The 22956-nt window shown below is 41.7% G+C and overlaps 3 protein-coding genes across 4 annotated transcripts; all 3 read left to right on the top strand.

Annotated features, from left to right (window-relative positions):
• Nucleotides 1–2257: 2257 nt before the first annotated feature.
• RB195_015735 (uncharacterized protein) lies at nt 2258–22918 on the top strand (the record flags this gene model as incomplete). 2 transcript variants are annotated; one of them, XM_064206592.1, is made up of 40 exons in its annotated part: nt 2258–2325; nt 4367–4451; nt 4507–4587; nt 5569–5705; nt 7838–7993; nt 8222–8373; nt 8829–9002; nt 9072–9214; nt 10167–10308; nt 10362–10456; nt 10513–10632; nt 10852–10934; nt 12410–12542; nt 12641–12733; nt 12803–12924; nt 13497–13629; nt 13692–13807; nt 14089–14216; nt 14794–14861; nt 14919–15074; nt 15159–15258; nt 15468–15587; nt 15651–15816; nt 16198–16305; nt 16359–16510; nt 16570–16726; nt 17166–17337; nt 17398–17524; nt 17613–17767; nt 17863–17970; nt 18028–18097; nt 18394–18480; nt 18540–18686; nt 18934–19116; nt 19181–19381; nt 19458–19546; nt 19603–19705; nt 19814–19975; nt 21035–21140; nt 21601–22918. In XM_064206592.1, the coding sequence occupies 40 exons, from the start codon at nt 2258–2260 to the stop codon at nt 22916–22918; spliced, it is 6216 nt and encodes a 2071-aa protein (XP_064062471.1). The 2 variants fall into 2 exon arrangements, with proteins under 2 accessions (XP_064062471.1, XP_064062474.1); XM_064206591.1 differs by lacking the exon at nt 21601–22918 and having other exon boundaries at nt 21035–21162.
• Nucleotides 21358–21651, top strand: RB195_015736 (uncharacterized protein; the record flags this gene model as incomplete). The annotated part of the gene is made up of 1 exon (XM_064206593.1): nt 21358–21651. The coding sequence occupies one exon, from the start codon at nt 21358–21360 to the stop codon at nt 21649–21651; it is 294 nt and encodes a 97-aa protein (XP_064062473.1).
• RB195_015734 (uncharacterized protein) lies at nt 21746–22918 on the top strand (the record flags this gene model as incomplete). Its single annotated transcript, XM_064206590.1, has 1 exon — nt 21746–22918. One exon carries the CDS (start codon nt 21746–21748, stop codon nt 22916–22918), a length of 1173 nt encoding a protein of 390 aa, XP_064062472.1.
• Nucleotides 22919–22956: the final 38 nt, after the last annotated feature.

The following is a 22956-nucleotide window of genomic DNA, read 5'->3' as shown; positions in this document are numbered from 1 at the left end:
TAGCTCCGACTCGATTATAAGGAAAAGGAGAATTTAGGGCTTGGAGATTGAAACAACGAAGTTAGGCTGGCTTAAAATTCCAATTTTTCCAAATATCCAACTAGAACATTTTTTTGGTGCGGGTTCTTCTCCTGTTGTTCTGTTGTGGAGCTACCCCAAAATTGAAATTGAGCTCAAACCTAGTTTTTTTCTTTGTTATGAAATTCAAGATTACACTAGGAAAAGAAACATCCACGAATTCCAGATTTTTTGTTTGTTTTCAGGCGTTTGACTGAATACGCTTTTCATAGCCTATCTATTTCTCTTTGGAAACTTCCAGAAGTTCGTAGAAATCGTGCCACGATTGGGCGCAAAATACTTGTACTTCTTTGCAGGATCTCATGCTAAAAAGCTGATGAGGTTTTCTGTGACAAAGGTTGAGGAATTCATGAACTAAGAACTAAGAAACTTCCGGGAAACGTTTTCATAGACTTCGTTTCGAAATAAGTGTACCTAGCAGGAGCTGCAACGAACGAAAAGTAGAGAACCGCGGCACCTCTGTCGCATGTACATCCCAGATCCCAACAAAAGTCAGCCGCGCTTGCATTGGCCATCTTTTTGTGATATCAGGATGGCGTGAGTGCGAGTGTGAGTGCTTTTGCTTTACAACTTCGCTGCCCTGTCGCTCTCTCTTCGTATGGCTGCATCTCTGGCCGAAGGTCTGGGCAGGCCTGGTTTCCATTGACCTCTTCTGCCCTCGTCATAAATCACATAGTATCCTTTTGGCTTTCTCTCTCGCTCCCATTGTCCAGATAAACACTGAGTCAACCCTTTGGAAACGAGCTGGGCTAGCAAAGCTGCCACCAGAGGAGTCTCTGGTGGAAGTGGGCGTGGCGACGCCACACAAGTTTACACCTCCTCACAGAGTGATATTAGCTAGCACACTCTAACTCGCTTTCGATCTCGCCTTTCATAGGTGTGGATTTTTTTTTTTCGCAAGCATCTCTAGAAATATTTGGATGTTTGTAAAAATTAGAAAAGGTTCCCCATCATGAAGTTGAAGTTATTTGCACGTAGTGGCCTGTAAAAAAATATTCCAGAAAATTTCTGTCTTCTCTTAAATTTGGTGTTGAAGCTCTGTTTCCGCAGCAGCATAGGATCAGAAAATAGCTTCTCTGCTCCTCTTTTACTTATGTCATCCATAGCATAGTGTCCTTAACGTAGGGTGTGGTTGAGATATATCTCTTACTTGTTCCTGACCAACTGTCACGCACTACACAGAAGGTGGGAAATTGGATTTCTTTCAATTCACCTTTTCTTTACTCTTTTATTTTTTCTTATCGATATCCACAAAAAGTGACGAATTCTTGAGCTCGTAACCCTGCATTGATCAATAGTCTGTGATAAGGTAAACAGTCCTGAGTTTGGTTTATTTTCCAGCAATGTTCCTTGAGTGCAAAAAGTACAATATTTGTTCGCAAAACGCGTCTTCAGAAATTTTAATCCTAACGATGCCCATTTCTCTTTACTTAAGAAAAAGGATTAGTTTAATTTGAATTTTTTTGCACTTTATTGTCAGAGCCCTTATACGACTATTGAATCGTTTTTTTTTTCCTGGAGGTTCCGCCATCTACTAATCTTTTCGATGTGTGATGACCGATCTTGCTTAGTGATGGAACCACATTTTCTTGTGGGTTTCTTCCTAGTGAGAACCATTTTTGTCAATAACCCGGTCGTAGATGCGATAGGGAGGAGCCGAACCTTCCTCAGGTGAAGGGGTCCAACTCGTGGCGTGCAGCTCGTGGTGGTGAGGATGCCTTCGCCAACCATCTAAAAGTGAAAGGTTCCTTTTGAGAACCGTCCAAAACCAAATGGAGTCCCTTCGCCAACCATCCTAAACTAAAGGGCGTTTTTTCGTCCACCGTCCAAAAGTGAAGGGAGTCGGAGCACCGGGTCCGACTATCGCATCTATGAACTCGGTCCACTCGCCCGAAATCGTTTCTTGAATACGGAAACATGCGGCCGCCCTCTCCTTGATTTCTTCTTGTGCTCGAAGAACAAAACTGATCCGGTTGCTCAATACTTTTTTTTATTTACTATGTTATTATCTGTTTCTGTTGTACCCCTTGTAACAGAAACAGATAATAACACCTCATCAGCGAGAAGCAAGCCTTCGAATGCAACTGAAGGTGTTCGTTTATCGTCTGCAGTGACGTTTCATGAGTGCTTTTTGAAGCGTACAGTGACCGCGGACTATCAGTGAACGTTCGAACGTGACATGGCGCTGTACTGGGACAGCACCGCTATCAAGATGTCACCTTATCGTATTGACCTTCGCGGTTTTATGTGAGTCCTTGTGAAATTTTCCAGGCAACAACGTGCGTTGTTTCACTTTCCAGCCTAAATCGAGGTTTCCTGTTGAGTCATTCCGGATATCTTTTCTCGCTCCAGTACCTTCATGTTTATCATAACTACTATCCCAGTGCTGTATGTTGTAGAAATTTCACTACTTCACTCGATTTCTGGTTTCTTTCTCCACATATTCTCATTGTTTTTTTCTACTTTGCCGACAAATGCCGAAGAAAAATCTTGGCCATTTCCTGGAAAGGAAATTCTGACCCTCTGTAAAAAAAATTTGCTCAGAGTCCTTGCAGAGGCTTGTGGGGTGGATGCAAAGAAATGCATCAAATAGGTATCGGTTTTATTCCTTACTAGTAACTTTTCACTTTTATTTGTTTATTTTTTCAAATCAAGATGTTGGGAGCATTAGAATATTTTTTGGTCTTTCTGCTGTTTAGCGCGGTTAACGAATTACAAATTTCCTGCAGATTATCAAAGGACCTTCATAGAATCTCTGATTCTCTTCAAAGTACATCAGCTAGTATTCCCCAATATTGTTCCTGACAAAACTGTTTATTACTCTATTATCCTACGTTTGTGAAATGTTTAAAACAGTAAGTGTAAAATTTGAAATGAATTCTTCTCTGTTTTTACTGAAAGAGTTGGAGAAACGCTAAGTCTAGCAAGCTTCTTGTAGTTCTCCCCTTTCCCAGGCGCTATGAGAAAAAGTGAGAAATGAGCTAGAGCATTCTTTTAATATCACATCATATAAACATAGAATCGATGGCAATCTCTTAATTTCACCAACAATCTTTTTTTTTAACCTTTGTTAAGAAGGGCAGGATTTTTGTACTAGGAAACTCGTCGGCTTCATTCATCAACACCTCTGTGATAATGTGATTCAACTTCTAACATTTCTGGTATTCCCAACAATCGCATAAAGAATCCGAAACTCTTTATTCACGAAAAAAAATCCATTAAAAAATTAAGGCATTAGATAATCTTTCACAATTTTGAAAGTGAAATAGATTTTTCTGCTGATTTTCCTCGCGCGTATGCCTTCTACTCGCAAATTTCGGCATAAAACAGACTAGGAAAGTAGGTAGGCACATGTTTTATTTATTTCCTCGTAATAACTATTTTCTCAACTTTTAATGCGAGAAATTTGAAATGAAGACGAATTTGGGACCTTCTTCCGACTAGCTTAGATGTGTATGTAATATGACCTACGCTCAGGATCTGTTTACATTAGCGACAAAGAAATGTCTTAATTAATTGGGCGTTGTTTTCGTCATACTGTCAAGGAGATCACGTTGGGAAAAAAATTGTTTGGTTAGTTTTGTTTGGAAATGTTCAAAACTGCTTTATTCACGAGAAAAAAATCCATTAAAAAATTAAGGCATTATATAGTTATTTTATTAGGAGAATTGATTAAATACCAAAAACTTATTTGTTGCAGACCAAAGGAACAGCTCTTTTATTACTATATCTTTCTAGATTCAACTCTTTTGATTGAGGAAATCGAGTGTACTTTTTTCATTTTCGAAGAGAGAGCGTTGAGCAAAGTTTTCTCTGGTTTCTGCAGTTCCCGTAAAGGTAGAGTTTCCTCTCTCCTTGAACTTTTCCTTCCTACTTTTCCTTTCTCCAGTACAACTTCAATCGATAGAAAGAAAACTTTACAGCAACCTATTTTTTCACTCACACTCAGTCGATTTTTTCTGCTACAAACTTTCTTGGCCTCCGTCCTGATACGAGCAGTCGCCCGCGATTGCCTGCAATCGTTTGCGGAAATCGGATAAATCGCCTCAAATTACACTTATCATTGCTGCTGTTTTCGGCCAATAGGGCCAATTCATGTTGCGTTTCAGTTTGCAGATCGTCTGCTGTCCCTTTTTTCCATATGTAGTCCTGGCTAGGGAGTCCCGTCGGGCGTGTACGTATTCGTTTTTGTTTATAGTATCCGCGTTCGTTTACGCAATTGAGCGACTGAGGCGTTGGCATCTGGCCAAGTTTCGTCTATCCCCTGACCTATCGGTGTCATTTGCAGGGTCTACACTATGAAGGCGCTACTGGTATCAGTGGCGCTTTTCCACGCCTTAGAAGCGTTTTCGTTGTCGTTCTTCTCTAGTCAGGTGAGGATTCGACTAAGAGTTGATACGACGTGTTCTCTACGTTTTGAATTTGCAGCCTTCTACACCATACCTGCATCCTCTGTCTCCTCCTGAAACCAGCCCAGCCTCTGCAAGAGCTAAGCGACAAGCCTATCAGGTACGTTTTAACAATTTAGGAGGTGTTAAAATCGTAGAAATTTTCGCCTTGAGAGGCAATCACTTTTTCCAGGGAAAGAACTTGCAATGAGTCTACACAATTTTGTTTAATCAGATATCACGAAGCTAACTCAAATATTTGATTTCAAAGTTTTTATAAGCGATGTTTTGCTGTATAGTTCGTTTGGATTTTTTTATTTTCTTATAACAGATAATAGGTCTTAACAAACAGCGGAACTTCAAGAGAACTTCAAGAGTAAAGAGATAGTGGTATCGGTGCAAGGATCTAGTAAGAAGAGGCATAGAGCGATGATTAAGGGCGCTGCTTTTGGTAAATTGCTCCTTGGCTGACTACCAAGAATGACAGTTATAGGAAAAAAATATTTAGAACGTAATCGTGTTCAAAAATTCGAGTATAGCTGGGTTTGTCGAGCAGCGCTTGAAAAATTAGGAATTACATGCGACTTTGGCGTAAATTTCAAATGCTCTTCATCGAAAAGTCATCTTTCTCCACGCTTCTTAATGATTTTCGAATTATTCCGATTTTTTCCATGTTCAACTATCAAAGTGCTTGACACCACATATTACTAAGTGTCATAAATTCATCTAATTATCTCCTATACTAGAGTTCTGACGAATCGTTTGTTATCAGTGTTTCCGCTTAACTTGTTTGTAACGTTTAGGTCTAATCATTAAATGCAAACAGATGAGTCAGCCATGAACAATTAACTCTACGTATATAAGTATTCTAGAAGAAATTCAAATAACAACAAGTTGTAAACGAATCTATATATACTTTGAGTAAAAATTTCCTAGTTTTGGAAGTTTTCTGGAAGTTACGCAAAAATCGTGAGCACCCGTGCTCGAATATTTCGTAAAATTGTCCTCTTGTGATTCTTCCAAATTTCCTGAGAAGAATATCCATATTTGTGAAAGTATAAGTATTTTATGAGAACAACGAAGTGAACAAAATTGTATTAAGGTATATGTTGATGGCGAGTCATCCGTGAGTCTTGACAAAACCGGACAAACAGAATCGGGACCGTGGGGACAGTGGACACCTGAGGAATGTTCGCGAACATGCGGCGGTGGAGTGCAAATCGAAAAGCGACAGTGCTCGTGAGTTACTTCATTCTTTTTGCCTATAAGAAACTTGCATACCGTGTGCTTCTACACACAATGAACAGTGTTAAGAACATTTCATTCTGATTTATTGATTAGATTCCCCTGCTGGATAGTGGTTTTTTCTCCATGCGATTCAGGGAGTTTGACAGATACCGCATCTGGCTTAGTTGTTTTGAAGTTCTTGATTGATTCATGATTGTTGCCAACTGTGCTGACTCATCCCTGCTTCTCGTTGTTTATCGTCGAAGGAGATGTTTCCGCTGCTGTTGTACTGCTGGAAGAAAGAACGTTTAAAACTAGGACTACAAGCATGGCAGGTGGGACGCAAAGAACCGCAGCAGACCACGACGATTACTTTCATGCTTCGGGGATTGATTTCAGAAATTGGAGCTCCCCACAGAAAACACACCCTACTTCGCATGGGCGTGAAAAATTTGAAAAAAAAAGAAAAGAGGAGGATTCCTCAGTTGCGTATAGGAAGGTGACGTTGGAAAAAGAACGGAGAAAGAAGGAAAGGAGAAGAGAGAAATCGCAGCGTAGAGCAAATGAAAAGCTTAAAAAGTGATTGTATTCATCATTAACATTGCTCTGAGTTGGACCCTATCCTTCCGATGTGATCTAAATATCCTCTGCGAGTCCATTTTGTCAGTTCATTCTGCTTGATACGATTTTTCGTGCAGGAGAGCTCCCAACGATAAAAGAGGCAGAACGGTAGTTTTCCGGTTTGGTTATGCACCGATACTGTTTCATGAACCTATCTGAATTGTTATTACCAGCTTTGTCGAGGTAAACCTGAGTAATGTGTACAAGGACATCTTTCTAGCCCATCTTTGGATATTAGGACATCTTCACTTGCTAATAGTTTTTAGCTGAACAGCATATACTCAGGAAAGCAATGGAATCACAACGGTAGTCCGCAGAAATCTAAATTTAAAGTATTTGCTGAAGAGGAACTTATTGCTTTGAATTCCCGAGAATTCTCCTTTACGTACAGCTTGAAAGTTTCGCGCAAGTATTCACACTGTAAAAATATTTACCATATTTAAAAACATTCATAATTACTGGGAGTTCCCGAAGATTTCCTACGTATTAGATTTTATATTAAAGATTTGTATTTAGTCGTTCATTTTCTTTCATGTTTGTAAAATATGCGAACTATGTACTGAATACATCAGAAGTGAATAAAGCTAGAAAAAGAAGTTTGAAGAAATTTGAATAATTAGCTGTAACCATTTTTTCAGCGAAAAGAAGATTTTACAACAGTTTTCATTGGTGTCATCGTCCTTCTTTAAACTTTGCCTGTTTGCTGTGTATTTCAACTTAAATTTCCATTTTTCCATATGAAAACTATTGGATACGGTTTCTCTCCTTGGATTTTAAGGATTAAAATTTTAAAAAATTTAACTGGACAAGCTACAAAATCTTCGTAGTAAAAATGGAATGACTCTTAAGAATTCATTCTTCAATCAAAATCAAATCAAGAGGTTTTTAAGAAGTTGGTTGTAATATCTATAAGTATGTGAATAAATTTTGTGAACTGTATATACTATCCTTTTTACCATACTACACTCTTTTACTTTTATACAGTTTATATAAGTATAAAAACTACTTGTAAGTAAATTTTTTGAATAACACGGTATAATTTAGTGCTTCAATTTTCAGGAAGCTGAAAAATTGCTTTTTCGATTTTCTTTTTCAATTTTCAGGAAGCTGAAAAAAATTAAATAATTATTCACCATATATCACTAGAAAACCTTATTTACCTGGAATTAAATGCGAGCGGTGGTATTTTACATGACAAAGGCCACTCTTTTTCTTTCGGTGCTTTGAGCAAACTACTGTGCTGGCAATGACAAAGTTCACGAGTTCAACTCAACATCTGTGCTAACCTTTGTGCATTCGCAGACGCGACGACATAAACGACTTTTGCCTTTGTTTACAGTCAACCCCGTCAGCATTGAAGTCCTTCAACAACATGTTTAGATGCACACACATGTTGATGATTGACATTGAAGAACCCAGCCATAACAATAGCAGCGCTAAATGAGTCATAGACATGTATACTTTTACGGGAATTTGCTCTGTTCTGGTTCCATTTTTCCTTTTTTTTATTTTTGAATTTTTAGCGGAGACTGCACCGGTCCGTCGGTCCGCTACGTCTCCTGTAATCTCGATCCATGCGCCGAAGGTACAGATTTTCGAGCCGAGCAGTGCGCCGCTCACAATGACGACGCCCTGGATGGCAGCTATCACAAATGGCAACCATACAAAGGAAAGAATAAGTGGGTTTGGAGTTTGTACTCAACAGTAATCGAGACTTACACTATCCTCTTACAAGTATGTAACAACCACCTCACTGTGACGTAACGAAGCCACCCCTGGTACACTTCTGGTGCCACATCTGGCCAAATAGCGATGGACGTGACTGTCAGCTTTCGTCAATAGCTTACATTAGGAAGACTAAGAGTACAGTAATCTGCAGGGATACTGTAGAAACATTGAATTTACAGATGTGAACTGCTGTGCAAACCCGAAGGCGGCAATTTCTACTATAAGTGGGACGAGAAAGTCGTCGATGGCACCAAGTGCGACGCCAAGGGTGAAGATATTTGCGTGGATGGTGTTTGTCTTCCAGTTGGATGCGACGGGAAACTCGGATCTGGTACGGTTTTTTTTTGACACGTAATTAAGAAAAGAGCCCAGTAGGGAAACTATCAATTTGCTGCTGCTTTGAAGTTGTGTATTTATTTTTTAAAGCTAGAGATTTTCTACTTTATTTCACAGACAATTGTGTTGGAGGAATTGAAATAGAGCTAGTTAAACGAATAATTTGAGTTTTTACACCTAACTATCGTCTTCTAGAAATTTATGGAAATCTTTTTTTGAATGCTTTTGAATAGATAGTAGTCCGTTACCCCTTAAATTGAGCATGTACGCATTCGTTACTGCTTTATTGGTTGGAGTGAAGGATCAGTGAACAAAACAAATCATTTTTAAGTTAATAGGAACTTGCAAGTATCCTCGGTGTAACACTACATCTGCATCTTTAAAAATTTCTTCTTGACTTCGATGTTTCTTTTCTACATTATGCGTTTTAACGACATTTCCGCTTTTTAGCTCTGAAAGTCGACAAATGCGGTGTTTGTGATGGTGACGGCTCGAAATGCAAAACAATAGAAGGCACATTTGACGAGCGAAACCTTTCACCTGGATATCATGACGTCATGCGGCTACCTGCTGGTGCCACAGCAATCAAAATCGAAGAAGCTCGGCCGAGTTCCAATAATCTGGGTAGGCTCTGGAGAGATTTCTAGATCTAGGACAATCAATTTTTTTTCAACATTTCATCATATTTTGTAGCGTTGAAAAACTCGTCGGAGCACTTTTTCCTGAATGGAAATTCGATGATCCAGGTGGAAAAAGATGTGGAGTTGAACGGAGTGCACTTTGAATATGATGATTCAAAGCCTGAACGTATCACAGCGAAGGGACCGTTGAAGGAGGTACAGTATTCTATTTCAACAAAAGTTTAAAGGCAGCAATTAACGAACGAAGTGATGTGGTGAGGAAATTCACGGCAAAAGCTAAGCATGGAGTTGTAAAATGCGTGATCACGGATAATTCCGCTCACCTCTTCCTATTCGTCCTAAAAAAGGCGTGGAAACCGCTTTAGTTCTTCCGAGGAACGTTAGAACGCTCCATAGATGTATACGTCCTAGTTCCCTTAGCAAGATAGTCATTCGTTTCACTTGAATAGGCAGTCCAGGAGAACTCATTGGCTTTCGATCGCTACGCAGCTGGATGCTGCTCGTCTACATGAGTGAACCGTTGCAACTAGAATCGAATGTGAAAAACGGAATCTTTTACGCCGTTTTTTTTTAATTACAATTAGGAAGAGATGAGCGAAACCACCCCTGATCCCGCAATCTACGAACCCGTATAGAGTTTGTCCATCGGAAATCCCTACCACATCAAATTCGTGGGGTGATGGCTTTAAATTGACTTCTTATGGCTCGTTGTGAGACCGATATTTTCACAAAACTCACAGAGCACCGTGACAGCCAGAACTCCACTAAGTGTACTCAACTTAGAACATGCATGTGAGATACAAAATCCGTGAAACCTCTTCAGTGAAACCAGTACCATTTAAGGAAACTGTCTGTGACGGTATCATTTATCCCCTGAGATAGAACAGAACGAGGATATTCCTTTTATTCGACTTTTAGGAGAACTCTTCGAAGAAAAAAAGTAACTTTTTTAAAAAGCCAAGTTAGAAATACATAGTTACGCCTCTAATGTGGTGAAAAGAGTGATGAAGATTGGCGATTTGTAGCTGTAAACTACATACTACCTTAAATTACTGTTCATCTTACTCGGGAAGCACCACAAAACAGTTTGAATTCTGAAGACCCATTTAGAAGCACAACTATAGTGTTGCCATGTTTCTGCTTTCAGGATGTTACCGTATCAGTGTTATTCCGCAAAGGAAACCGCGATGCGGCGATCAAGTACGAATTTTCGATACCTCTCATGGAGGATGTCGACTATATGTACAAACCTGGAGAGTGGTCATCGTGCTCAGTGACTTGTGGAAAAGGTTTGTCCGAACCAATCAACACTTTTTTCAAATAATCAACAGTTATTATTTAGGTGTGATGACTCGTACCCCGTACTGTATCGACACGAAATCACAGCGACGAGTAAATGATGCTCTTTGCGATAACGCCAATTATACTAAGCCTGAGGTACGAAAGACAAGTATTAGAGTAGCAGAAGTTCGTCGAAAATGACATCAATTTAGCATGAGAAACCGTGCGAGACTGTCGACTGTGATTCCGAATGGTTCGAAGGCGATTGGGAGCCATGCTCACAAACTTGCGGTGATGAAGGAGAACAGTATCGCGTGGTTTACTGTCACCAGGTCTGCTTGTCTTTCGAGTTTCAATCAAATATTGGAGGTTCTTACTTCACTCTCTATGATTTCATTGGACGCGTGACAAATTTGAGATATTTTGTATAATTAAATATAATAATAGCACATAATTTGAGATGTAGTACTAATGAGGTCATACAAGAAGTATATGGATAATCATTGAACTAGTTTGTTTTGTTTTTATGAAAACAAATGTTCAAACTGTAGATTTTCGCAAATGGTCGTCGTGTCACCGTTGAGGACGGGAATTGCACCTCCGAGCGACCATCGGTACGGCAAGTATGTAACAGGTAGGTTGCAGTTTCTCAATTATACTGGTGGAAAGTGACCCTTCCAAGGTATCAAATCGTTTCTGTAGTGGTTTTACTAGAAGATACTATCCAAAGTTGAACTTCTGAGCATCAGCGGTCTATTTTGCTCGATGCATTCCTCAGTTTTTCATGACGCGTTGCTCTTTTTCCTCAGCGATGCTTCTTCATTTTGACATGTAGTGACAGAACTATGCGCTTTGACCGCGCACCTTTGGTTGAGTTTTTGTGTAACACACGCAGACGTTGAATGTGTAAAGACAAGCAGAACTCTCCACACGGATAGCAATGATGGAATAAAAGCGTGGATAACTGCTCAAGGAAGATTTGTGCCATACTCATTCCTTTTTCAAAATAAATTTGAGAGATCTTTCTTAACTTTCCTCCACTGACAGCTGGCTGCGCAATCATGCTAGTAGTGCCCCCTACTTGTCGGTAGATGATTTGCGCACTGAGATCGAATGCGAGGGATCGCATGAGAAATAATTTTAAAAGTTTGTAATTGCCTCGGATTCGCCCACAGTCAGCTGCAGAAACTCAACAGTGACTGGCGATGATAAAGACGTCGTAGCTGATTAGATTCAGCATTTTTCATGCAATTTTGAGAGATTCAGTTCCGTGTATTTTTTTCTGGGGTTATATTCGATTGGATTGAAAGATGACTTGAAGCTTTAGACGACTAGAATCTCAGACCTAAAGGAATTGAAAAAAGATCTCTATGTTCAATGCTTGAGACGCTTCCTCTTCATTAACGGCATCACCTCACGAATCTGGGGTGGTACGAGTTTCAGGTGTGTAATGCCTATACGGGGTCGTAGATTGTGGGGAGGAGGGTGATTCCGCCCATTTCTCCTAACTGCCGTAAAAAAACAGCCCGGAAAATGTGGCGGGTGCACAGAGCTGGCGCGCCCCAATAGAACTCGTTGTAGAAGATAGCGCTCTGGAACGCTCGAAGCCGCATCTTCCTAGCCGATTTTTAACGGAGATCAGGAAGAAATGAACGGGATCCCACCCGTTTTTGCTGTCTACCATCCCGTATAGTCTTTGACCATCGGTAATCCGTATCACGTCAGATTCGTGGGGTGATTCCTTTAAACGCAACTATGAAGTAGAGAGTAAGCTGTTCCGTTCTTTGTGCGTACTGCAATAACCAGGAGCCTTTGGTCATGCTCCAGTAAATATCTCTACGGTAACGGCAGCGCTTCAAAATTTAGTTCATCACCTCATTTCTTGACTTGACTTTTTTGACTTAATCGGCGGACTATACTATCGCCTTACGCAAATTCCTGAATCTTCCCCGAGGCGTGTCGTCCTTGAGAATAACTCTGATCCACCTTCTCTATCTTCAGTAAGAGCTTGCACCGAATCAATCCATTCGTCGCTAATCCATCTAATAACCTGTATTCGGGTTCGCACTGTCCAAGAAAGGTGGTATTCACCCATATTATCCTTTTCAGATTTTCGTGCCCTGAATGGCAAGCCGGCCCTTGGTCAGCCTGTTCAGAGAAGTGTGGAGATGCTTTCCAGTATCGATCGGTGACTTGCAGATCAGAAAAAGAGGGAGAAGAAGGAAAGCTACTTCCAGCAGAAGTAGGTTATGTAGAATATGAGACTAGCCTATCGGTTTATCCAAATATGTAATGACATTATTCACCATCACAACAAATGCCCATTTTTCATCCTTTCAGGCATGTGATTCCGAAAAAACAGTAGAATCGCAACGCAGCTGCAATCTTGGACCGTGTGAAGGTCTCAAATTCTTCACTACTGACTGGAAATTGGTTAGAAAAGACTAAGAGATTTTCTTTAGATTCCCTAGAGAGAATTCGTAATGAAATAAGATGTTTTAGTGTTCAAAATGTAATGACACTGAGGAAACCCGTGAAGTTACATGCAAAGACAACATGGGTAGAGCTTATCCATTGGAGAAATGTTTGACTGAGGAAGAGAAAGAAATTCCATCCGACACGAGGTGAGCTGATTTCAAATACGTCTCCGTATTTTGTATGTTATACGTCCTACGCGATATCATAGTGGGTAGACGTAAGCCAGCGCATATTTGTTGTACCATCTTTCTCTTTACAATGTGCAAAATTATCATATTCTGCCAACTTGAAACGAAAGCGTGGTTGTTGTAACGTCCCTCGCTTGAGTTCGAAGCGTTGGGGGCAAAATCCACCTTCACCTTCCCACTGTTTCATGGATGCGGGGTTGACAGGAACGTATCGACTAAGTTTAACATACTTTTCATTATATTCTTTTGTTTGCTGTTAAGCAATAATGACAGTAACGACAGTGTTACAAACAGTGGATTTCGTTCATTCACTTTTTTTTCTAAAAATTTCCATGCGCCCCTTTGAAGCAGTCATGGATCAGCATAATACTTCCAGCCGTTAATTTCTAATCCCATTTGGACAAATCTCTAATGTACTTGTATCTGCATATTACATGCATTTTCTGATGCAATTATGTGAACACTTATTTTTTTTCTGACTATGTACAGACGTTCCCCTTGTGCATTTCTACAGAAATTGCCTCATTCAGAGCTTGCGCCACCCAACAGCCGTGCATCTACGAATGGACTGCCAGCCAATGGTCTAAATGTTCAACGGAATGCGGACATGGACACAAAACCAGACGAGTGATTTGTGCTATCCATGAAGAAGGCGATATTACGGTGAAAGTTCATAGTCTTTCAATTTTCTCTGGTGATGTGTAGGATATATTCTGGAATTGAAGATAGTTGACGAAGCTCTGTGCAGTGGTGAGAAGCCGGAAGACAGGACAAATTGCACCAACGAGGAGAAATGTACTGGAACGTGGTACAACAGCCCATGGTCTCCCTGCAGTGCTGAGTGCGTTTCCATTTGCAGATTTTCTACTTCCATCTAAAGTGATCTCAATTTTTATTTTTCCGTAAATGTGGAAGTCGCTCATTGAACAACTATTCACCCGCCGACTCTATGCTCAGAGTCGTTCATCATTGAACAGCGCAACTGATTGTCAGTGACTAATGGGTTGTCGAATTTATCTAAAAAGCAGCGCTATTTAGGCCAATAAATGTTTTTGCTACGAAAGAACCCACTATTTAGTTTGAAAAAGGTTGAAAGATATGAGTAACGTGAGACATATTCAGATGTGGTGGAGGAACTCAAGAAAGAGTAGCCGTTTGTTTAAACTACGACAAGAAACCTGTGCCGGAATGGTGTGATGAGGCCACGATGCCAGTTCTCACTCAGGAATGCAATCTTGATCCTTGTCCAAGTAGGTTTCATGCTGAATTTTGAAGTTTTTTAAAAGCATTAGATGAATGTTAAATAAGCCATTTCTTATTTTATCTTGATTTCGTTCCGATTAGTAAATTCCGAACGCAAAATTGAACAACAATTGTTAACTAGTTTTTGTTGACTAATAACTTACAATTAAACGTATACTTTACCTAGAGCGAAGGTAAATTCTAGTTTAGTTGAATTTTACGAGCTTAGGTCCGTCACTCTGAAATATGCCCTTCTTATTTGTTAACGAAAGATTACGGTACTACTCTACAGCTGCGATTCTGTTAGAACATCGCGAAATTGCTAAATGTTCCAGCCGACTGCGCGAGTTTTTCTCAGCAATTTTCCTCGACTTTTTACCTCACCTTATCTTTACAAACTACTTTTTAAACAGCTTAAGAGAGAAAGTTTTTCTTAAAGGCTTTAGCATTGAGAAAGTATCATTTTCGCTCTTAATTCTGCATACATTTCACATCTTTGGGAAGATTAAGAGCAGCAACCTCCTTAACTGGGATTGTACGACTGAGTGCTGCAAGTATTCCACTTAACTCCCAGTTTTAATTCAGCTTGTTTCGACTCCGAGTTTGGTTGCTGCCCGGACAACACAACTTTTGCGACAGGAGAGTTCAACCAGGTTTGTATTCTTTCCTGGTTTACAGTTCCAAGACTTTCATCCTCATCTTCAATTTAGGGATGCTCAAACTGCACCTTAAGCGAATTTGGTTGCTGCGCTGACAACTATACGGAGGCCACTGGCAAAAACAGCATGGGTTGCGAAGAGTTTGTCGAGTCACCGTTGAATCTCGATGAAGGCAAGGAGCAGGAAGGATCTGGCGATCATGACGCTGTGAGTTGAGCTAAAATGTTTTGAATGAGAGGAACAGTTGTTGGAATCTAGAAAGAACATGTTAAGAAAGGTTGTAATTTGTAGAAGCCTACGGAATGCCAAGTCACCAATGAAGAGGGTGAGATGGCCACTGTCGACTGTGCCGTTGCTAACTCTACAGCTACAGACGTTGAGGACCTCTTCGGTAATTCTTGAAAATTTAGGTGGCATACAATTTCCTTAACACATAAATTAGGTCGTTTTTGAATTCCACAGTTGCTTTAGTGCGTAAAAATAGTCTTAAAAATTGTTTCTGTTGTAGAACGGTCTTTCCTAAGAATTCTCTTTTTCTTTCATATTAACAGCCATGAAACAGGCACATTTTTCAAGTTTTAAAAGTGTTTGAATATTAAGGTAATGGAACCGACACTAATGTCACTATGCATTGTTCGAAATCTGAATTTGGATGCTGTCCGGACTGGTTTACGCCCGCGGAAGGACCGAACAACGCCGGTTGCCCTGTATTTGTTCTTGGTGTGTTTCTCGAAACAAAAAACTGGTCTATTATTTGAACCTCAAAAATCTTTCCCTTTCTAGGAGTCTGTAACGAAACAGAATACGGTTGCTGCCATGATGATGTCACGTTGGCACGTGGACCAAACCTTGAAGGTTGTGGTGAACCCACTTGTGCTGGATCTCTTTATGGGTGTTGTAAGGATCGCAAGACTATCGCTTTTGGACCACATTATGCCGGATGCGAGAGGTCAGTCCTTCGACGCATCCATGTATTTTCACGGAGTTCATTCCATTTTCCTGGAAGAAACTTCCCACACAAATCACAACTTTCGCGAAACTGTGTCGTGACCTTGTATCGGTTCCGAAACAGTTGGTTCCGAAACAGTTCCACTAGTGAGCAAACTAGCTCGCGAACGTTCCAAACCAACCCCGTGAAGATTTCGAACAGGTTCTCCGGAACCTCCGAAAAGGTTCAGAAGAGGTTTCGGACAAATATTGCAAATTCTCGAAATTTACGACTGTTCCGAATTCCTATAGTAACCCAAGTTCATTGTAACTCCAAAAAGCCAGAAGTCTTCTTCCGAACTGCCACCGATGGAGAATTTATGTGCATCGTGTCGTTTTTCAGATCTTCCTTCCCTTGTGAGCTGTCCTCGTTCGGTTGCTGCTCCGATGGCGAGACAGCCGCACTTGGGCCTAATGGCACTGGCTGTGGAGAGAATTGTTTGACTACTAAGTGAGTTCAAATTAGATTTCATGCACAATGATGCTTTTAATTTACTTGTTTAGATATGGTTGCTGCCCAGACGGTAAAGGCATCGCGAAAGGTCATCATAATGAAGGATGCGGCTGCGTTTATGCACAGTATGGGTGCTGTCCTGATGGAAAGACATCTGCTAAAGGTGCCGGCTTCTACGGATGTCCAGATAGCTGCGCGCAAAGTAATTTTTTCGTTGTTTGACTGCACATAGTTGAAGGTTGTCACTATCTTTATTTTTAGGTCAATTCGGATGCTGTCCAGATGGCAAAACGCCAGCTAGAGGGTCTCACAAAGAAGGCTGTCCTTGCCAGTACACTCGCTATGGATGTTGCCCAGATGGAGAAACTACGGCTCTTGGACCCAGAAATGACGGCTGCGACGATTGCAGATATGCTAAGTTAGTGATTTTTTTATCTTTGCAAATACCGATATAGTAAGGTATGAAATAAATAGATTTTCTTTTTTTAGTATATGAGAAAGAGATCTCGTACTTGGTAGTGTGTTATGACCGTAACACACAAAGGTTAATTTCTGGGTTTTTGAGTGGGGTCTAGAAGAAAGACCTGTTCATTTCACAGTTGTTCTTGCTCCGAACAGTCACCTTTCAATATCTGGTCTTTAGTGCACCATGCAAATCACTGATCAGAATTTACGTCTTCCCATTGTTTAAAAGTATTTGTATCGTTTTTGGAACGGCTAGTTGTTTGATGAGCTCCTCCCTAAAGTTCTAGCTTAGTACGCTCATGTTTAAACCTTTCACCCAGTAACCTCAGCAAGATATTATTAAATGGCTTATTTTAGTTCTTTTCTATTTGCGGCCAGGTATACATTTATAGGTATGGCTGCTGCCCAGATGGTGAAAACAAAGCCATTGGTCCAGATTACGCAGGATGCCCATCCACCACGCTTGCGCCATTCCTTCTTGGAGGCACTGTTGCACCTTCAAAGATCTCCTCATGTGCCCTTCCACAGGATCAGGGAACAGTGTGCTCGTCCGGATACAAACTTGTTTGTTTTATTGTTGTTTTCTGCTATTTTAGCTTTGACCAATCCAATGAGAACTTGTAGGTGTGGTATTACGACACTACTGAGGGACGTTGCTCACAATTCTGGTACGGAGGTTGTGACGGTAACGACAACCGATTTGCCACTAAGGAACAATGCGAGACAATTTGCGTTGAACCCCCAGGCATTGGTAAGATCACGAAGATTAGTATATATGACCAGTGCTACATTGGATGATGAAGTGATTATCCATGAACCATTCCTATGTATGCTTTCAGGACGTTGCTACTTGCCGAAGGTCGAAGGACCGTTGAGATGTGATGTACCGCAGGCTAAATACTGGTATGACTATAACACCAAGCAGTGTGCTGCGTTCTGGTGGAGAGGATGTCACGGCAATGCCAACAATTTCGGCTCATGGGAGGAGTGCAGCGTGAGTTCCATTTCAGTGTATGGACCAGTTCCAGACATAGTGGAATAGTTTTTACATGGAATGAATAAGTTTACATAAACTATAGAAAATTTCAGACTTTCTGCAAAGATGTTGGACCATTCGAGGTTCCAACCACATCACCTCCTCCATCACCACCTCAACCTTTCGTACAACCAGTGGAAGTGCCTGAAATCGGCCATGAGGTACGATTTTATAACGCTCCACCGAGGAATTGAAATAGGAGACTAGAATTTCTGTAGGTTGTTGCGCATCCAGTCGTTGACGAGGTACCTACACCAAGAGTTGAAGAACGACGACGACAGCCAATGCGTAAGTTTTGTTTTAATTTCTCTTTACTTCTCCAGTTGCAGTTCACACGTTTCTGAGCCGTAAAGGTCGTTAGCGTTAGTCGATCATTACATACATGGAAAAGTCCGTTTAGAGCAAGCGGGCCAATTTACTCATACATATGAGTAGATTCAAACCTTTGTTCCCACCAACCAGGGATTATTATTGCTATTAGATAATCGGTATTAACCAAGTATTTCAAATAGTAGCCATACCTCATCGTCTCAGAAATCTTAACTGGTTTTAGCGGTTCGAACCGCTAAATAATATTATTTCAGCGACTATTGAGGAGGTATGTAGATCCACGCAGGACTCGGGACCCTGTCAGGATTATTCAGATCAATACTACTATGATGCATATAAAGGTAACACGAGTGAGGCATTTTCTTTGTTTAATACACAGGAGACATATCGATTTACTCAGGAACCTGTCAGACGTTCATCTACGGTGGTTGCGGCGGAAACCTTAACAGATTCCGGACGGAAGAGGAATGCATGCAAAGATGTGGATTCCTGAATCCAACTGCTGTTGCTTCACATGGTGGACATCAAATGAATCCTATGCATCAAGGTTTGTACAGATTTTCACCGCAACTGGTGAAAGAGTGTCTGTTCTTTAACGACACGGCACGGCCTCTGCCTTAATGGTGTGGGTTTTGACCTTGAGTTCGTGAAAATGTGACTATTATTTGTTTTCTGTTAGAACATCAAGAAACAAGGATTGTCTCTTCATAGAAGGAAGTTGGACTTTCAACTAAGCTTTTTTGCTAGAAGATTGCACCCACAGACTACGTGTAATCCACGTCCTCCAATTTCAGGACATGAACATCAACCACAACATCAGCCACAACAACAGCAACAACAACAGCAACAACAACAGCAACAACAACATCAACAACAGCCACAACATCCGGAACAACTGCGCCAACCAGAACTGGTACGACCACCGCCGCCGGTGGTTCCGCAGCAACAACCTTACGGAAACCAACCGCATCCCCAGAGTATGTTTATATATTCCCTTCATAGAAAGAATCTATATATGAGATCGTACAATGTCTATTTCAGTGAAGTCACGACAGGTGTGTCACCTACCGCTTGATGTCGGAAAGTGCCAAGGATCGTTTGACAGTTGGTACTATGAAATGGCCACCGGATCATGTGTTGAATTTAAATATTCCGGATGTTCGGGTAATGCTAATCGATTTGCCTCGAGAGAAGATTGCGAATCGACGTGTGTTCGTCGATCTGACGTTTCTACCAACGGAGGTAAGTCACAGTTATGAAAGGAATATTTCCTAAGGGATGTATCTCAAAGCACCTTCTCCGAAACATTCTTCTTCAGATTCCGGCCAGGAGACAACTTCCATTTGCGACGAGATTAAGGACACCGGTCCATGCACCAACTTCGTAACTAAGTGGTATTATAATAAGGTAAATATTAGAGTCAAAATTTTACCGTGAGATGAGCAACACGAACATATTTTAAGGCTGATGGTACGTGCAATCGATTCCATTACGGAGGTTGCGAAGGGACCTTAAATAGGTTCGACAATGAGCAAAGCTGTAAAGCAGCGTGCGCAAACCATAGAGGTGGGTTGCAACCACGTGAAGATCTTACTTTTCTATCAACGTTCAATTGAATAAAACCATGCTTTCCCCTATTCGATCTCTTGATCCTACTGATTGTTCTGGTTCTAGATGCCTGCTCATTGCCGAAAGTGCAAGGGCCATGCTCGGGTAAACACGAATATTTTTATTTCAACACTATTTCACAACAATGTGAGAAATTCGTCTATGGTGGATGTCTGGGGAACACCAATCGTTTCTCGACGCAGGAAGAGTGCCAATCACGTTGTCAACGTAAGTAGACCATACACATGCATACGTGCACGCAAGCACATCACGCCAAGCCCAAAAACTCACTCACCGCTGCCCTTTCCTATCCTCTATTACTTCGCTGAGTGACGTTGTTGAGCACTCTGTCTGTCATAATAATGTCTTTTTCCTTTGTGTTGTTTATTGTTCTTGTGCATTCGTACAAATTCAGCCCTGCCTTCCCACCAGTCCATAGTTATATGTAATGTTACAGTTCTCTTTCATTTACTTCTTGCGTCACAAATTCTTGTTATCCCGGACATCTAGCACTTCTTGCCAGTTAAGTATTACCGTTTTTGCTTCTGTACGTCGATTTTCTAGCGCTTCGCCTTATCGTCGAAGAGATTTCCGTGTACCGATACATAATATAATGCATCGGTTCCTTGTTGCTACTATCCACTTTGTTTGCTCGTTTTATTTCCCTCAATTCTTCATTCTGGCCACGTACTGCCCTATATACGTAATAGAGTCGTTGAACAGTCAGAATAAAGTATATTTCGCGTTAGGACGAGATGTAAGATACGCAATTAGAAACGCTTCATGTATTTACCTGTGCACGTCTTCCCTGCTTGTTGCATCGATGTCGCTTGATGTTTAGAGCTTAGAGCTGCTTTATGCTGAACTATCACGAATTCAATGTAAATAGAACAAAGAACGAAAGCAATCATAGCAAACGACGAAAAAATCGAAGACCGGAAGTGTTTATACTGTAGTGAGATTAACTTTCGGAGTGAAAACGAGCTGAACTCCGGTGTAGTTGCGCAAGTTGCTGCGCTCAAAGCGGGGCGGTGAAGCGAGCTGCCCCGAACGAGTTGGGACCAGCTATGCAGTCCGATTGGAATTTACGATGAGTAAGAAAGCGGGGGCGTATACAAGTCTGATTGATACCTGCTCGTGGTGGCCCTGCTATGACTACATGAAACACGCATGAGAGATTGGCTCGCCATCTGCATCGGTAGGTGGTCATTGTCGGAATCGACGCAAATGCGAAGATGGGACTCGAACAACAATCCGATATGCTAGGTAAATGGTATTATCTTGCAGAGCGTACGGAGGACAACGGTGACCGTCTTGTTGACTTGTGCGAACAGGCGGGCCTCATCATCGCTTCAGCGTTTGAAAGAACTCATCGACGCCATCAGCTCACAGGGTTCAATCCTTTTAATGTCTAAAGAGCAGCGCAAGCGAAAGACGAGGACTTTCAAACTTCAGCTCCACTACGTTCTGACCAGGAACATTCCTCAGTCAGATGCCCGAAAATTCTGAGCTGTTTGGGACCTTTCGACTCTGACCACCGTACAGTTCTTAGCCTTAAGATACGGTTCCACAAGAGGAGCCGAAGAGTACCTCCTCAATCGAAAATCGACATGGCAGGTCTCATAGACGAAGAATGCAGAACGAATTTCCGCCAAAGTGTGTCTATTCATGTTGGAGTACGAACCAGGAAGAAGCTTTGCGATGCGGATACCTTCACAAACTGCATCCAGGACGCTGCAAAAGAAATACTCCTGGTCCAAATGCCGTGGAAGAAATTTGGCTTTGCATCTGCGGAGACAAGATCCACATACAATTCTGTATGTGTCGCCCGCAGCACTGGCGATTTGAACCAGGAAAAGCGTCTTAGAAGGAAGTTGCGTACAACTACAACAAGACCGCGATAACGAGTGGAGATCGAGAGCGAAGGAGATTGAAAAGGCGTGGGAGGACAAGAACCCGCGAAAAGCCTATGCTCTATTAAAGCAGTATAGCGGCAGAATGAAAAGACGTTTTCCTGTCCTCGACACTGCTAGTGGAAAGACCGCCGGTGAAGTAGCCTTTCCAATTTGGAAGGATCACTTCAAGAACTTGCTGAACCAGCAAGTGCCGTCAGCTCCTGAACTCCGGCACTTTCATAGGCCGACATTTGCGGTTAAGGAGGAACCAAAGACACAGCCGGAGGTCTTGGTCTGTATTCAAAAAATGAAGAATGGAAAATCTGGCGGAGACGACGGGATTAGCGCAGAAATGCTAAAATATCTTCCTTCGTCTGGGATTCGTGAGATGACAAAGATCATCCGTTCAATATGGATAGACGAAAGGATACCTGATTCATGGAGACACGCTATCATAATTCCCCTCCACAAGAAGTTATCCGTCACGGACCCCATGAATTATCGAGGAATCTCTTTGCTGCGTGTTATGTACAAGGTATTGGAGCGCACTATCCTGGAGCGACTCATTAAACATCGCGAAGAAACAACGCGCGACGAGCAAGCTGGCTTTCGTCCTGACCGATCTACGATTGACCAGGTGTTCATCGTCAGGAGAGTGATCGAAATCTGGCAGCGGTATTCGAAGCCAATGCAACTAGCGTTTCTGGACTTTGAAGCCGCGTTCGACTCTCCTCACCGAGGCCGTCTTCTCAACGCGCTGAGCGCCGATGGAGTACCAGGAAAGTTCGTTCGCTTGCTTGATGACATGAATCAACGAACAACTGCTGCAGTTCGAACACCAGCCGGATGTACAACACTGTTTGAAGTGGTAACTGGAGTAAAACAAGGGGCAGTGGCAGGACCTTTCCTGTTCAATTTCGCAGTCGACGACATTATGCGAAGAACAGTCGACCAATGTCCTGCCGACATTGTCTTAGCACCATCTGGGTGCCCCTTGACTGACCTCGAGTACGCCGACGATGTTGTTATGTTCGCGGAAAGAAGTAAATGCAAGCAGATGTGGATCTCTTCGAGACCACGAACGGGAATCAGGGTGGACGGACAACCGATAGAACTCGTCGATGAGTTCTGTTACCTAGGCTGTACACTGAAGAACAATGGCAGCTACGAGAGAGATGTTCAGCAAAGATGCGCTAAGGCCACTTCTGCATTTAACTCCTTAACGAAATGCCTGTGGTCGACCCCCATCACCAACGAAGTCAGGCTGCGAGTCTAACTATACCGCAATTTGCCCCATCATGATGTACGAATCGG

Source organism: Necator americanus, chromosome V (assembly GCF_031761385.1).
Source record: "Necator americanus strain Aroian chromosome V, whole genome shotgun sequence".
Classification (NCBI taxonomy): Eukaryota; Metazoa; Nematoda; class Chromadorea; order Rhabditida; family Ancylostomatidae; genus Necator; species Necator americanus.
Note: the sequence above shows the minus strand (reverse complement) of the source record. Positions and strands in the feature narration are given on the sequence as shown.